Here is a 12,650-nt window from a genome sequence, read left to right as displayed (position 1 = left end):
ATGCTGGCATTTATAGCGAGAGGATTCGAGTACAGGAGCAGGGAGGTACTACTGCAGTTGTACAAGGCCTTGGTGAGACCACACCTGGAGTATTGTGTGCAGTTTTGGTCCTCTAATCTGAGGAAAGACATCCTTGCCTTAGAGGGAGTACAAAGAAGGTTCACCAGATTGATTCCTGGGATGGCAGGACTTTCATATGAAGAAAGACTGGATGAACTGGGCTTGTACTCGTTGGAATTTAGAAGATTGAGGGGGGATCTGATTGAAACGTATAAGATCCTAAAGGGATTGGACAGGCTAGATGCAGGAAGATTGTTCCCGATGTTGGGGAAGTCCAGAACGAGGGGCCACAGTTTGAGGATAGAGGGGAAGCCTTTTAGGACCGAGATTAGGAAAAACTTCTTCACACAGAGAGTGGTGAATCTGTGGAATTCTCTGCCACAGGAAACAGTTGGGGCCAGTTCATTGGCTATATTTAAGAGGAAGTTAGATATGGCCCTTGTGGCTACGGGGGTCAGGGGGTATGGAGGGAAGGCTGGGGCGGGGTTCTGAGTTGGATGATCAGCCATGATCATAATAAATGGTGGTGCAGGCTCGAAGGGCCGAATGGCCTACTCCTGCACCTATTTTCTATGTTTCTATGTAACCACAGATTTATGGCTCATTCTTGACCTCCAAAATACCTACTGGACAATATGATGCCGAGGTCAAACAACCTCTGGTTGTAGTCTCACACAACCTCGGTGGACCAAGCCTGCTTGCATTTACCCTATCCGTACCCCTCATGATTTTGGATGCCTCTATCAAGCCTCCCTTCAATCTTCTACATTCTGGGGAATTATGTCCTAACCTGTTCAACCTTTCCCTAGAACTCAGCTCCTCAAATCCCGGCAACATCCTCGTAAATTTCCTCTGCACTCTTTTAATCTTACGTACACCTTTCCTGTAGGTCGGTGACCAGAAAGGCACACAGTACTCCAAATTAGGCCTCGCCAATGTCTTATACAATTCCATTTGTATTCGGGGAAAGTCTAAAAAGGAACGTGCGTTCTGTAGGCGTGTATGACAAACCAGCCTAATGTTGTGACCCTTCCCCTCCATCAGTTTTCTGAATGGTCCATAAACACTACCTCATACTGTAAATCTTTTTGCACTACTTAGTTATTTTGCAATTTGTAGTAATTTTATGTATTTGCACTGTACTGCTGCCACAAAACAGCAAATTTCACATCATTGATAATAAACTGAGTTCTTTCAAAGTCCGTCAACCCTACTGGGCACAGACCATCTGCAGCAGCTCATGACAGTCTTTGTCCTTGGCTTGTGTTCCCAGGGACAAGGTCTTTGTAGCTTCTGTTGGTGTTTCTGTAACTCTGGGTTTTTACAGGATGGCGTTGCCAGCTCATTGTTCCACATTCCTCCTTTCCCAGCTAGGCTTGGGGCTGTCCAGGGAATTAGTGTTCCTGAGTCAGAATCAGAATCAGGTTTGTTATCACCGGCATGTAACATGAAATGTGTTAACTTAGCAGCAACACTTCACTCCAGCAGAGAGAAAAAAAAGTGACCAAATAAAATCTTTTCGGTTATGTCTAACTTATCCAATCAAACAATGCTGGGGGAAAAAAAAGATTAAAATAATTTCTTGTATTCATTCTTTTGATAATACTGCAAGATTGTTAAATTTGCAATGTACTGCACCAGAAAGTGTCACTTAAGGGAGGTCTGAGAAATTTTGTCAGTGAAATTGTCAATTTAGTTCTGCAAAGTAACTTTTCAAAAGTGCTTTTCAGAACATTGACTTGAAGAGAATTAAATAAACTGAAATGCTGGGTGGGCTGCTAAGCGAATCCAAAATGTATACATTTGATTCTAATGTTTATAACATTTTACAATGTAAATGTTTAAATATTTCTGTACTAACTGCTATCACTTTCCCTTTGCAGATAAACTGGGCCCAACAGTCTTTGCTCCTGTTAAATTAGACTTTGTGGGTAATATTAAGGTGAGTATTTCATTATTATATCAGCAGCCAACTTGTCTATCTCTGGTTACTTGTTATATTGGATATTTGGGATCTTTTTGCTTTGGTTTGAGAGGTGGGATGGAGAAACGTCGCTACCAAAGGAATTGTAAGGCGCTCCCTCCCTCCGCTAGCCCGCAGGTCACCCTTGGATAAGGTGTAGCACCTGCTTAGCCCCCGATCAGGGTCATGTGAAACCATGGGAGCAGGTGGTGGGTGGTTGTAGGAGTAGATGCTGCATATCACAAGTCCTAGTTATGCGATCACTGACGCCAGCCAATCTCTAAAGAGTATTGATAATGGTGGGCATCACCCATCTTGTAAAGATACTGCCCAGAAGAAGGCGATGGCAAACCACGTCTGTAGAAACCTTTTCCAAGAACAATCGTCATGGAAAGACCATGATCGCCCACATTATATGGCCTGGCACACAATGATGGTGGTGCTTTAATAAATTCATTAAATTCACTTGCTTCGTGATGTTTTTAAATTTCCAGAAAATAAACCAGAAGTACATCACGGATACCACGAAGTTCACGACTCTGCAGAAGATCGTGCTGCACGAACTGGAAACGGAGGTCGCGACAGTGAGGAACTCGGCCACCGAGGCCCTCCTTTGGTTGAAGAGGTAAGTACCAGCGGGGTTTTGATTTCCCTTGCCAAAATGTTTTCTGTTCAGACAGTAGCCCGCATTATATTGTGGATCTGTGGTCACTGGCATGCTGTCAGGAACTTGCCCAAGGGATCATTCCAGTGGAGGTGGTCCCTGGGTCTCCAAGATTTTGACCCACATAGAAACTGTTTTCTCACATTTTTTTCATAATTTCATGCAATCCCATTCCCCCTCTTATTTCCCTGTAATCCGTTGTACTCTCATTCTCCAACTATCCACCTATCCTTTAAAAACCTTTGGATTCCCATTTTGGCTGTATAATAGCTGACTGTTCCTTGGCGTCTCAAGCCCGCATGAGTGAACTATTGATGCCCACAGCACTGAAAGGAGTCATTCAGCTAACCGTATCCATGCCAGACAAAATGTTAGCTGTTTAGACAAATCGCACTTCCCAACACTCCCTCTTTTCTTCTTTGATTGCATTTTTCTATATGCTCAAACGGTAACTTTTAAACTGTGGTGAGGGATATTGGCTCCACTGCCTTGGGTTCTGGACCCTATTTTCTTTGGATGAAAATATTTTCTCTCTAATCCTTCTATCAGTTAACCTAAATTTATTTTAATTTGTTTAAATTTACTTTGAACTTTGATCTATGCCCTGTGACCACAAAGGTTCCTCTTTCCATTCCACGCTGCTCTCTCTCCCTCCTCGATTGGACTAACTTTTAATTCATCTTGCTGCCTGCCCTGGATCCCCTGGGCCTTTACTTTCCTGATTTAGTTTCCTTTGTGGGAGTTTGTCATGTTCCTTGCTCGACTTTATTAGGAGTTTGAGGAGATTTGGCATGTCACCAAAGACTGTTGCAAGCTTCTATACATCGACATGGTCCCCATTGATGCTTGTTTGTAGACAGGCACGTGGTTGGTTGCAAAATAGAGGACGCGTATAGGCTGTGTAGGTAGGAAGGGTTATATTGACCGTAGAATGGTTTATATAGGATCGTTCAATGTTGTGGGCCAAAAGGCCTGTACTATTTTAAGTTGTAAATGCATTCTCCTCACTCTACTTAGTCCTTTAACAAAGCCAAACTGACTGTCCGAGGTAATTTCGTATTTCCAACTGTTGGCTCCTCCAAAAGAACCAGTTTTGTTGAGGTTTGGAGGCTTGTGTGAGTGACCCGGGGAACTATATGAAGCCAGGGTCAGGGCTTTATGCCTTGGCTCTGGGTAGGGTCACCCATGCCAAACAGGTCAAAGAGTAGAGGACAGACTGAGAGTGGTGCACCAGTCCTCCAGGTTCAGGGGTTCAGCTCAGGGCTAACAACCCTGACTGGTAAAACGAAATTGTTACGGAAACAGCAATGAAGAATCCTTCTATATCTGAGTGTGACAGTATTCCGGGATTTCCATGGTTGATAGTAGTGAAAACCAAGAGGAAGCTACTGACATGATGAAGGAAGCTCTGAACACTATCAGAGGAAGACCACCTTCACTGCTTCCCTGAACAGCAGCAGCGTAACGTGGGGTTAAAAATGTCGGCTAGAGTTCCCACTCAGTACTTTTCCCAGCAATTCACTTGCCTCTCTGTTAGCCTAACAAGCCTTCAGTTAATCAGACTAACTCTTTCTGCTATTTCAGTTTCTTTTGGGCACCTCGGTGGCATAGTAGTTAGCACAACACTGATGCAGCTCAGGGCGTTCCGGAGGTTGGAATTCAATTCCAGCGCCGTCGGTGGGACGTTTGTACGTTCTCCTCATGAACTGTGGGGGATTCCTCCAGGTTCTCTGGTTTCCTCCCAGAGTCCAGAGACACACCAGCTAGTAGGTTAATGTGTCATTGTAAATCGCCCTGTGATTAGGCTAGTGTTAATTAGGTGGGTTGCCGGGTCTTGCTTGTTGGGCCAGAAAGGCTTGTTCTGTGTTGACTCTAAATAAATACGTAAAAAGTGGGAAAAATCATGTTAACAATCTTCAACTCCTCTGGCATCACACGTGTAGCCAGTGAAGATTGGAAAAAGGTGAATGGAGAACGCTTCTGTATTTCCTCTTGAATTTCTAAGGGTTTGGGATGAAATTTATGCAGATGTGGTGATATGTGTGCCAGACCTATTGATGTTTCCCTCTATATATTCACTCAGTGGTCACTTTATTCGATCCCTCCTGTACCTAACGTGGCCACTGAATGGTCTTCTGCTGCTGTAGCCCATTTACTTCAAGCTTGAATGTGTTGAGCATTCAGAGATGCTGTTCTGCACACCACTGTTGTGACATGTGGTTATTTGAGTTCCTGTTGCCTTCCTGTCAGCTTGAACCAGTCCAGCCATTCCCCTCTGACCTCTCTCGTTAACAAGGGATTTTCACCCGCAGAACTGCTGCTCACTGAATGTTTTGATTTTGCTTCTCACACCATTCTCTGTAACTCTAGAGACTGTTGTGCGTGAAAATCTCAGGAGATCAGCAGTTTTTGAGATACTCGAACCACCCCATCTGGCACCAACAACCATTCCACGGTCAAAGTCACTTACATCAAATTTCTTCCCCATTCTGATGTTTGGTCTGAACAACAACTGAACCTCTTGACCATGTTTGCATGCTTTTATGCATTGAGTTACCGCCCATGATTGGCTGATTAGATATTTGCATTAACGAGCATGTGTACCTAGTAAGAGTGGCCACTGAGTGTCTGAGAGTTTGGGATGGAATTTGTGCAGTTGTGGTGATTCATGTGCCAAACCTTTTAATATTTTTCTATATATATAATATTTCACTTTCTTCCTCCTTGATAGCAATATTTCTATCTTCATTTGTATTCATTTGGAAGAATATAATTAGAGATGGGTTTCTGCTCTTATTCAGTTTATGGATTTTCATCAGAGTCGGAATGTTTAATGCTCTACAACTCTTGTACGATTATATTCCCAAGAGAATCAGTCGTACACAATGTCACAAAAGCTGTTTTGCAGCAGCGCTACAGCGCAGGACATAAAAATTATATTAAGGAATGATTAAAATATAATAATACATTATATTTTATTACCTTGTGGTAATATTTTGTGTTGTGTGTTTTGTGGGTGCACTGTGGTCTGGAGGAACGTTTTGTTTGGTTGTTCACATGTACAGTCAGATGACAGTAAATGTGTACTTGAACCTGATATATAAAATTTACATTGAACAGAGGTTGCAAGTGAGTTTTTGATACCCCTGTTGGAACCAACGAGCTCGGCATAGGTTGGGAACTGAAATTAAGTATTTTCTACCGCTTGTTTTTCATAATGAAGAAGGGGGAGGCCAAGTCTACAACTGTTTCCAGAGCAATCCCAAACCCCCTTGACAATTGTTCAGTTTCACCAGCTTCATAGGGTTATACGTAATTACTGTGGTTGTACTGTCACTTGAACTTGTCGTGTACCATTGTGCTGAGAAAGTTCGTGTCCAAAAGAAAAAGGTATAAGTGATTGTCGTAGGTGTTTTTATTGTGATCACAATTCCTTGTTGGACATGGATAACACAGAATATTACAAGTCTGGTTCTCTAGTTCATTGGCAAGACCAAAGGTGGGGGGGGGGGCTGTGTTGCCTCAGTTGTGGTGAGGACTCCGCCTAGCCTAAGGTGGTGCTACCCTGAGATGTTTACTCGCCATTGCCCTCTGGTGTTTGCTCAGTGGAAAGACAAGCTGGACCAGGACAATTTAACATCAATCTCATCATGCCACTCAGGGACTTGGTCTATATTATTATTTTTGTTTTTACTTTGTGACTGGATTTTTTTCTGGAATAGTAACTGTATGTGCTATTTGTGCTGTGCAGTACGCTGTGTGCTTTTGGTAGTGTGTTTTGCAGTTTACCCCTGGAGGAAATCCGTTTCGTTTGGCTATATTCATGTATGGTTGAATGACAATTAAATATGAACTTGAAGAAAAGACCGACTTTGTTAGATTTCCAGTGAAAGAAACCAGTTGTTCACTTACTTAACCAATAGTGCCCTCTAGTGGTGCAGTGCGTAAAACAGTGCAGAAACTTAGGATTCTGAGATGCATCGTAAGAAGAGCTGGGACACATAATCAGTGATGTCACCTGGGGTCATCGGGTGTTTTAGGTCTTTCAACATCAGACACTCTCGCTTAGGTGATAAACACAAAGAGATTCAGCAGATGCTGAAATCTGCATCGGCCTCTGCGTTCCTTTGTATTCATCAACTGTGTGGAGAGGGGGTGCCTGCTACATTGGCAACAGCTTGCTCTCCAAATCACACTGCCCAGGCTTGTGGGTATCACGTAGTTAGCTGGAACAACCATGGTCAACCTCAACCAATAGGGGCCTCAACCATACCTTCAGTGCCCGCCCCATGGACACTGCATTGTCACTACATTAGCATCACGCACTAAAGTTAGTGAATGAAAACAGTAAAATGTTATGGGCTTTATGGCTAGTTGGTGCCTTCTGTTGAGTTGCATATCAAAAAAACACCATAATCTACAGTATTTTCACCGGGTTCAAGATCAGATAGGTAATTCACAGAGCCAAGTAGGGTGCCCAGGTAATGTAGCAGTTAACGATATGCTACTACAGCTCAAGGCACCACAGTTTGGAGTTCACTTCCAGTGCCTTCTCTAAGGAGTTTGTACGTTCTCCTCATGACTGTGTGGGTTTCCTCCTGGTGCTCGGGCTTCCTCTCACAGTCCAAAGACATACTGGCTGGTAGGTTAATTGGTCTTTGTAAATTGTCTTGTGATTAGGCTAGGGTTAGATAAGTGGGTTGCTGGGTGGCGTGGCTCATTGGCCAGAAGTGCCAGTTCCACACTGTATCTCTAAATAAATTTTTAAAATAAAGTAGATTAGATGTTTTTAAGATAAAAAAAAATCTTTGAAGTTGCATTTGGGAACAAGTATAGGCCCCTTCTGCCTATTGAATTAGATTGTGTAGTTTTTCTTAATTCTGTCTACCCGTTTTGGTTCTATAATTCCAAATATCCTTATGAATTTATATTTATATATTTATAAATATAAATGTATCCCAAAGTATTATTAAAAAAACAAAATGTATCGTATTTGCTTTCAGATCATATCCTGCATCAGAGAAGTCCCTGCATTTCCCCTAGTTACTTTGCTTTAAAAAATATGACTTGTTTAGTTAAAGTGGTATCTTTGCTCATTGGCTTTTAGTTTTCAGAATTTTACCTTGCAGATTGTACCACCTTTCTCTTAGAGAAACGCATGTCTGCGTTTCAATCACAGCAACAAGGTAGTGTAGCATTTAGCGCAATACTTAACAGCGGCAGCAATCAGAAGATGGAGGTTCAATTCCTGCTGCTGTCGGTAAGGAGTTTGTACGTTCTCCCCATGACCGCAAGAGTTTCCTCTGTGTGCTCTAACTTCCAACCATGTTCCGAGACAGGTTAGGGTAAATAAGTTGTGTCCGTGCTATGTTGAGACTGGAAGCGTGGCAACACTTGCGGTTTGTCCCCAGTACATCCTTGGACTGTGCTGGTCGTTGACACAAACAAATAATTTCACTGAATGCCTTGACGCACACGTGATAAATGAAGCTAATGTAGCCGACTGTACCTCTTCCTGCTGCGTTTACCAGCAACTTTGATGTGTGTTGTATCAGTTTTAATGTTATCTTTCTAGGTTTTCGTGTATATATGTGTCGGCGCCACCTTGTGGCAGCTATCAGTATTACTTTTAGCCATAGAATATAAAACAATTTGAGTATCTAATAAAATACCAGTAATTGCTCTGAAAAAAATCATAATATTTCTCCTTTAACTGCTTACGACAGAGGATTGAAATTTCTGAAGGGATTCCTGGAAGAAGTGAATAATGGCGAAAAGGACATCCAGAAAGCATTAAGTGAGTCTGAATTAATCAAGTACTTCATGAAACTGTCACTTTAGTTGTTCTGTGCTGTGTCCTCCTTTTATTATGGAGTGAGAAAAACTGTGAGAAAAACAGTGCTGAAAAAGGAAGAAAGAACTTGCATTCCTGTATGCATTAGCTTTCTTGGAATAGTCACTGAGTTATTATTTGAAGTGTGCTTGATGCAAACAAAGCAAACCAACTGAGTTCAAATGCATCGCACAAGTAACAGTGGGATTAATAACCTGCTTATTTAATGATGTTGTCCCACGATCAAAACTGGCCAGAATAATAGGAAGATTGTCTTTGCCTTTTGTAAGTTTCCCATATTTTTGTGTGGAACTTTGTTGAAACAGTAATAAACTGCTAATCTATTTGATCCATCACTTGAATTCTTCAGTCCTTTACTTCATTCACCTCCCACCTGCCAGCTCGTACTCCTCCTCCTCATCCCACTTTCATACTCTACCTTCTGTCCCCTTCCTTTCCAGTCCTGATGGAAGTTCTCAGCCTGAAATGTCGACTGTTTATTCCCCTCCATAGATGCTGCCTGACCTACAGAGTTCCTCTAGCATTTTGTCTGTGTTGCTTTAGATTTCCAGCATCTGCAGAGTCACTACCACTTTTTCCATACCAAATCAGGAACTCGCGCTCCTTCTAGCAAGCCTCAGACTCAATGCCTTGAGGATAGAATCCAACCTAATTAATAGTAGTTTATAGTATTTTCATATCTTTGCACTGTCCTGCTGCTGCAAAACAACAAATTTCACATCAACACACACAAAATGCTGGAGGAACTCGGCTGGTCAGGCAGCATCTATGGAGAGGAGTTAACAGTCAATGCTTTGGGCTCCACCCAACCACCTCCGCCCTTACCTGGTCTTGACTATCACCTGACAACACGTACTCCTGCCCCTGACCCCCACCTTCTTATTCTGGCTTCTGTCCCCTTCCTTTCCAGTCCTAATGAAGGGTGTCAGACCAAAACACAGACTGTTTATTCCCCTCCATTGATACTGCCTGATCTAATTCCCTTCAGCATTTTGTGTGTGTTTCTCTGGTTTTCCAGCATCTGCAGATCTTCTCGTGTTTATCACTTGAACTAGTTGATGTTTTCTTTAATTCTGAATAGCTGATAAGTGTTTTGGGTTTTTCGTCCTTTCACAATTTCTGTTTCGTATTCTTTTGCACAGATGCTTCCTATGGTAGAACTCTGCGGCAATACCATGGATGGGTGGTTCGAGGTGTCTTCGCAGTAAGTTCATTTTGAATATACATCTTTTGCATTTAAGTGGTGTTTTCTTTTCGCAAAGATGAAACAAATTTCATAAACTGAATTTATTCTCAACCCTGCAGTTGGCATTGCGAGCTGCTCCATTGTACCAGGCGTTTATGGCAGCTCTCGCAATAAATGAAGGAGATGAGCAGAAGGAAGCATTCTATGAAGGGATGCAGAGAGATTTAAACCAGTATCTTCCAGCCATGGGAAAGCAAATAGAGATCCTGGATGCTTTGTATGAAGAATATAATTTGGAGTCTGATGAAGTGGTGTAACAATGAATCAACATAGTGTTGACTGGAAAAAAAAAGAAATTTGCGAGACTCTAACACCACAAATTAAATGTGCAGAAGAACATTGGTTTGTATTTCAGCCCATCGAACTGTATTCTATCGATTTACAACAACGTGAAGGCGTGCACTGCACAAACAAACAGGGACATTCCTACACGTGCAGTACTACTTAATTCAAAACACTTGTAAGAAGATCGTGGCATATTTACGGGACAGTCTTGAGTTCAAACATGTCCTTGTGCATCAAAGTAGTAACTCCCAAAGTAGTTCTTAAATGTTAAAAAAAAAATGGAAGTCAAGGGATTTGAAACACTAATCACTGTTCATAATTATTCCATTTAAGTTAATATTGAAAATAATTGCATTATATTCTCCTTTGTGTAAATTTATGCACACCCAGCATGTGCAAAGATGACTCAGCTATTTAAAAGAAATAATTGGCACAAAATCATTTGCCATTTTTAAAAAATTTGAAATGTGTGGATATTTATAAGCAGTTGGCTAGCTGTAGTCAGACTGCGCCTTCTGATAGAGAATGAATTTAATATGGTTTATACTGAGTTAAATCTACTCCATTACATTTTCACAGCCGTAATGCAAATTAATTAAATCTGACTTACGGAGTGGTCCGCAGTAATTTATTTAGGATTGGGGAAACAAAGGCTTTGAGAATGTTACGGCAGAACACCTGTGATGGTTTTATAGAGCGTTAAACAGGATTTGCTTTGAGCCTAGTTACTACATACTAATCCATGCACTATTAATAATAATTTCCTGTTTTAGTTATTCCAGTTCAAGTGCCCCTAGGAATGTTTCTGAACGAAGTGAACGTAGCTGAAAACTGTGTGGCACGTCATGAAATAAAGGGATTAAATTAATCAGCCAATGAAACAGACCAACTTCTACCAAACACTAACTTGGGGTAGTGGGTTAACGATGTTGGTTCCAAACCATATTCTGAGGGAGATCTGGTTGTAAAGGGATATCGTTATAAATGCTGGTGTGAACACTTTAAAATAATTGCTCGATGCCAAGAAGTTGTCAGAGCTATTTATGGCTAATATGCTCTTGCACCCAAGTTGCCAACTGGATGACTGAGCTTATTCTAACTCCATCTAGTTTAAGATAGTTTCTATGATGCGGTAAAAAGACATTGTGCAATTATTGCCACTAGAGTTTATTTAACTGAGAAATGCACTATCTGTACATATATAGATATATTTTATACTTATTTAATAAAACATTGCACTTTTAATAAATGTCTGGAGAAATTGGAGTCGTTCAACATCACATCTGGTAGTTTTCACGAAGTTTCAGATTCGGAATTAGTTATCACATACATTGAAACATGCAGTGAAATATGTTATTTGTGTTAACAAAGGTGTGCTGGGGACACAGTGCTTGGCAGAAGGCAGAGAATGTAACCAAGCAGAATGTATGAATGGAGACTGCAGATCGATGCCATCTTGCAAAACAACAAATCGACAGAGAGCGCAATTCGGTGCCATCTTGAAATCGAGTTTTATTCTGTGGCCCCAACAGGGAGCAGTTCTCTGGTGAGGGTCCCAGTTCCGTTGCCTTCCCACCAGCCTTGTGTCAGGAATGTGAGCGCAACAAAACAGAAAACAACAAGCACCAAAGCAACAACTGTGAAGCAACAAGCCCCCTGTTCCTCACTCCCAACGCGTATACACAGTCCTCTGACCCCAGTACAGGCCACCTCCGGCCTTCAGCTTCCAGTCAACATTTTGGGCCGAGATCCTTCGTCAGACTGGAAAGGAAGGGGGAAGAAGCCTTCATAAGAAGATGGGGTGAGGGGAAGTTGCCCTTACTCGCATCTGCTCAATTTCCCAACATACATCATCAACCCATCTTCTCACAGCCTCACATGTCCCTACCTACTACCCTATGGGCCTCTGCAACCAGCACATCATTCTCCGCAACCTACGCCATCATCAACACGGTCCTACCACCAAAAAACTCCATCTTTACCTCCCTCACACTTTCCGCTTTCCACAGGCTGCTCCCTCCATGATTCCCTTGTCCATCTGTCCCTCCCCAGGAATCTTCCCTCCTGTCACATAGCCCTGCAAGTGACAGAAATGCTACACCTACCCATTCACCTCCTCCCTTACCTCTATTAAGGGCCAAAACAGTCCTTCCAGGTGAAGCACCACTTTGCCTGCAAATCTGTTGGGGTCATCTGCTGTATCCATGGCTCCCAATGCGGCCTCGTCTATGTTGGTTGTACCCAACGTAGGCTGGGAGATTGCTTTGTTGAACACCTTCACTCCAGCTGCAAAAAGCATGCTTTCTTGGTGGTCAGCCATTTTAATTCGAATGTCCATTCCCATTCCAATACATCAGTCCCTGGCTTCCTACTTACACTCTCAGGTTGGAGGAGCAACACCTCATATTCCGTCTGGAAACCTTCCATCCTGATGGCATGAACATTGATTTCTCCATTTTCTGGTAATTTTCCCCCTTCCCGTCCTCCTTCAATTCCCCAGCCTTACCTCTTCTCCCAACCTGCCTATCACCTCCTGGTGCCCCATCTCCTTCCCTTTCTCCCACAGTCCACTCTCCTC

At 42.3% G+C, this 12,650-nt stretch overlaps 1 protein-coding gene across 1 annotated transcript in view; it reads left to right on the top strand.

The window, feature by feature from the left end:
* plekha8 (pleckstrin homology domain containing, family A (phosphoinositide binding specific) member 8) overlaps nt 1-11,310 on the top strand; it is a 64,983-nt gene extending 53,673 nt beyond the window's left edge. The window contains exons 10-14 of the mRNA XM_063069509.1: nt 1,944-2,002; nt 2,518-2,648; nt 8,414-8,484; nt 9,684-9,745; nt 9,847-11,310. Coding sequence (XP_062925579.1) covers nt 1,944-2,002; nt 2,518-2,648; nt 8,414-8,484; nt 9,684-9,745; nt 9,847-10,044 — 521 coding nt within the window. The 3' untranslated portion in view covers nt 10,045-11,310. The remainder of the gene's footprint in view (nt 1-1,943; nt 2,003-2,517; nt 2,649-8,413; nt 8,485-9,683; nt 9,746-9,846) is intronic.
* The last annotated feature ends 1,340 nt before the right edge of the window (nt 11,311-12,650 follow it).

The sequence above is a fragment of the Mobula hypostoma genome, chromosome 17 (genome assembly GCF_963921235.1).
Source record: "Mobula hypostoma chromosome 17, sMobHyp1.1, whole genome shotgun sequence".
NCBI lineage: Eukaryota > Metazoa > Chordata > Chondrichthyes > Myliobatiformes > Myliobatidae > Mobula > Mobula hypostoma.
This window is presented reverse-complemented; position numbering and strand designations above follow the sequence as displayed.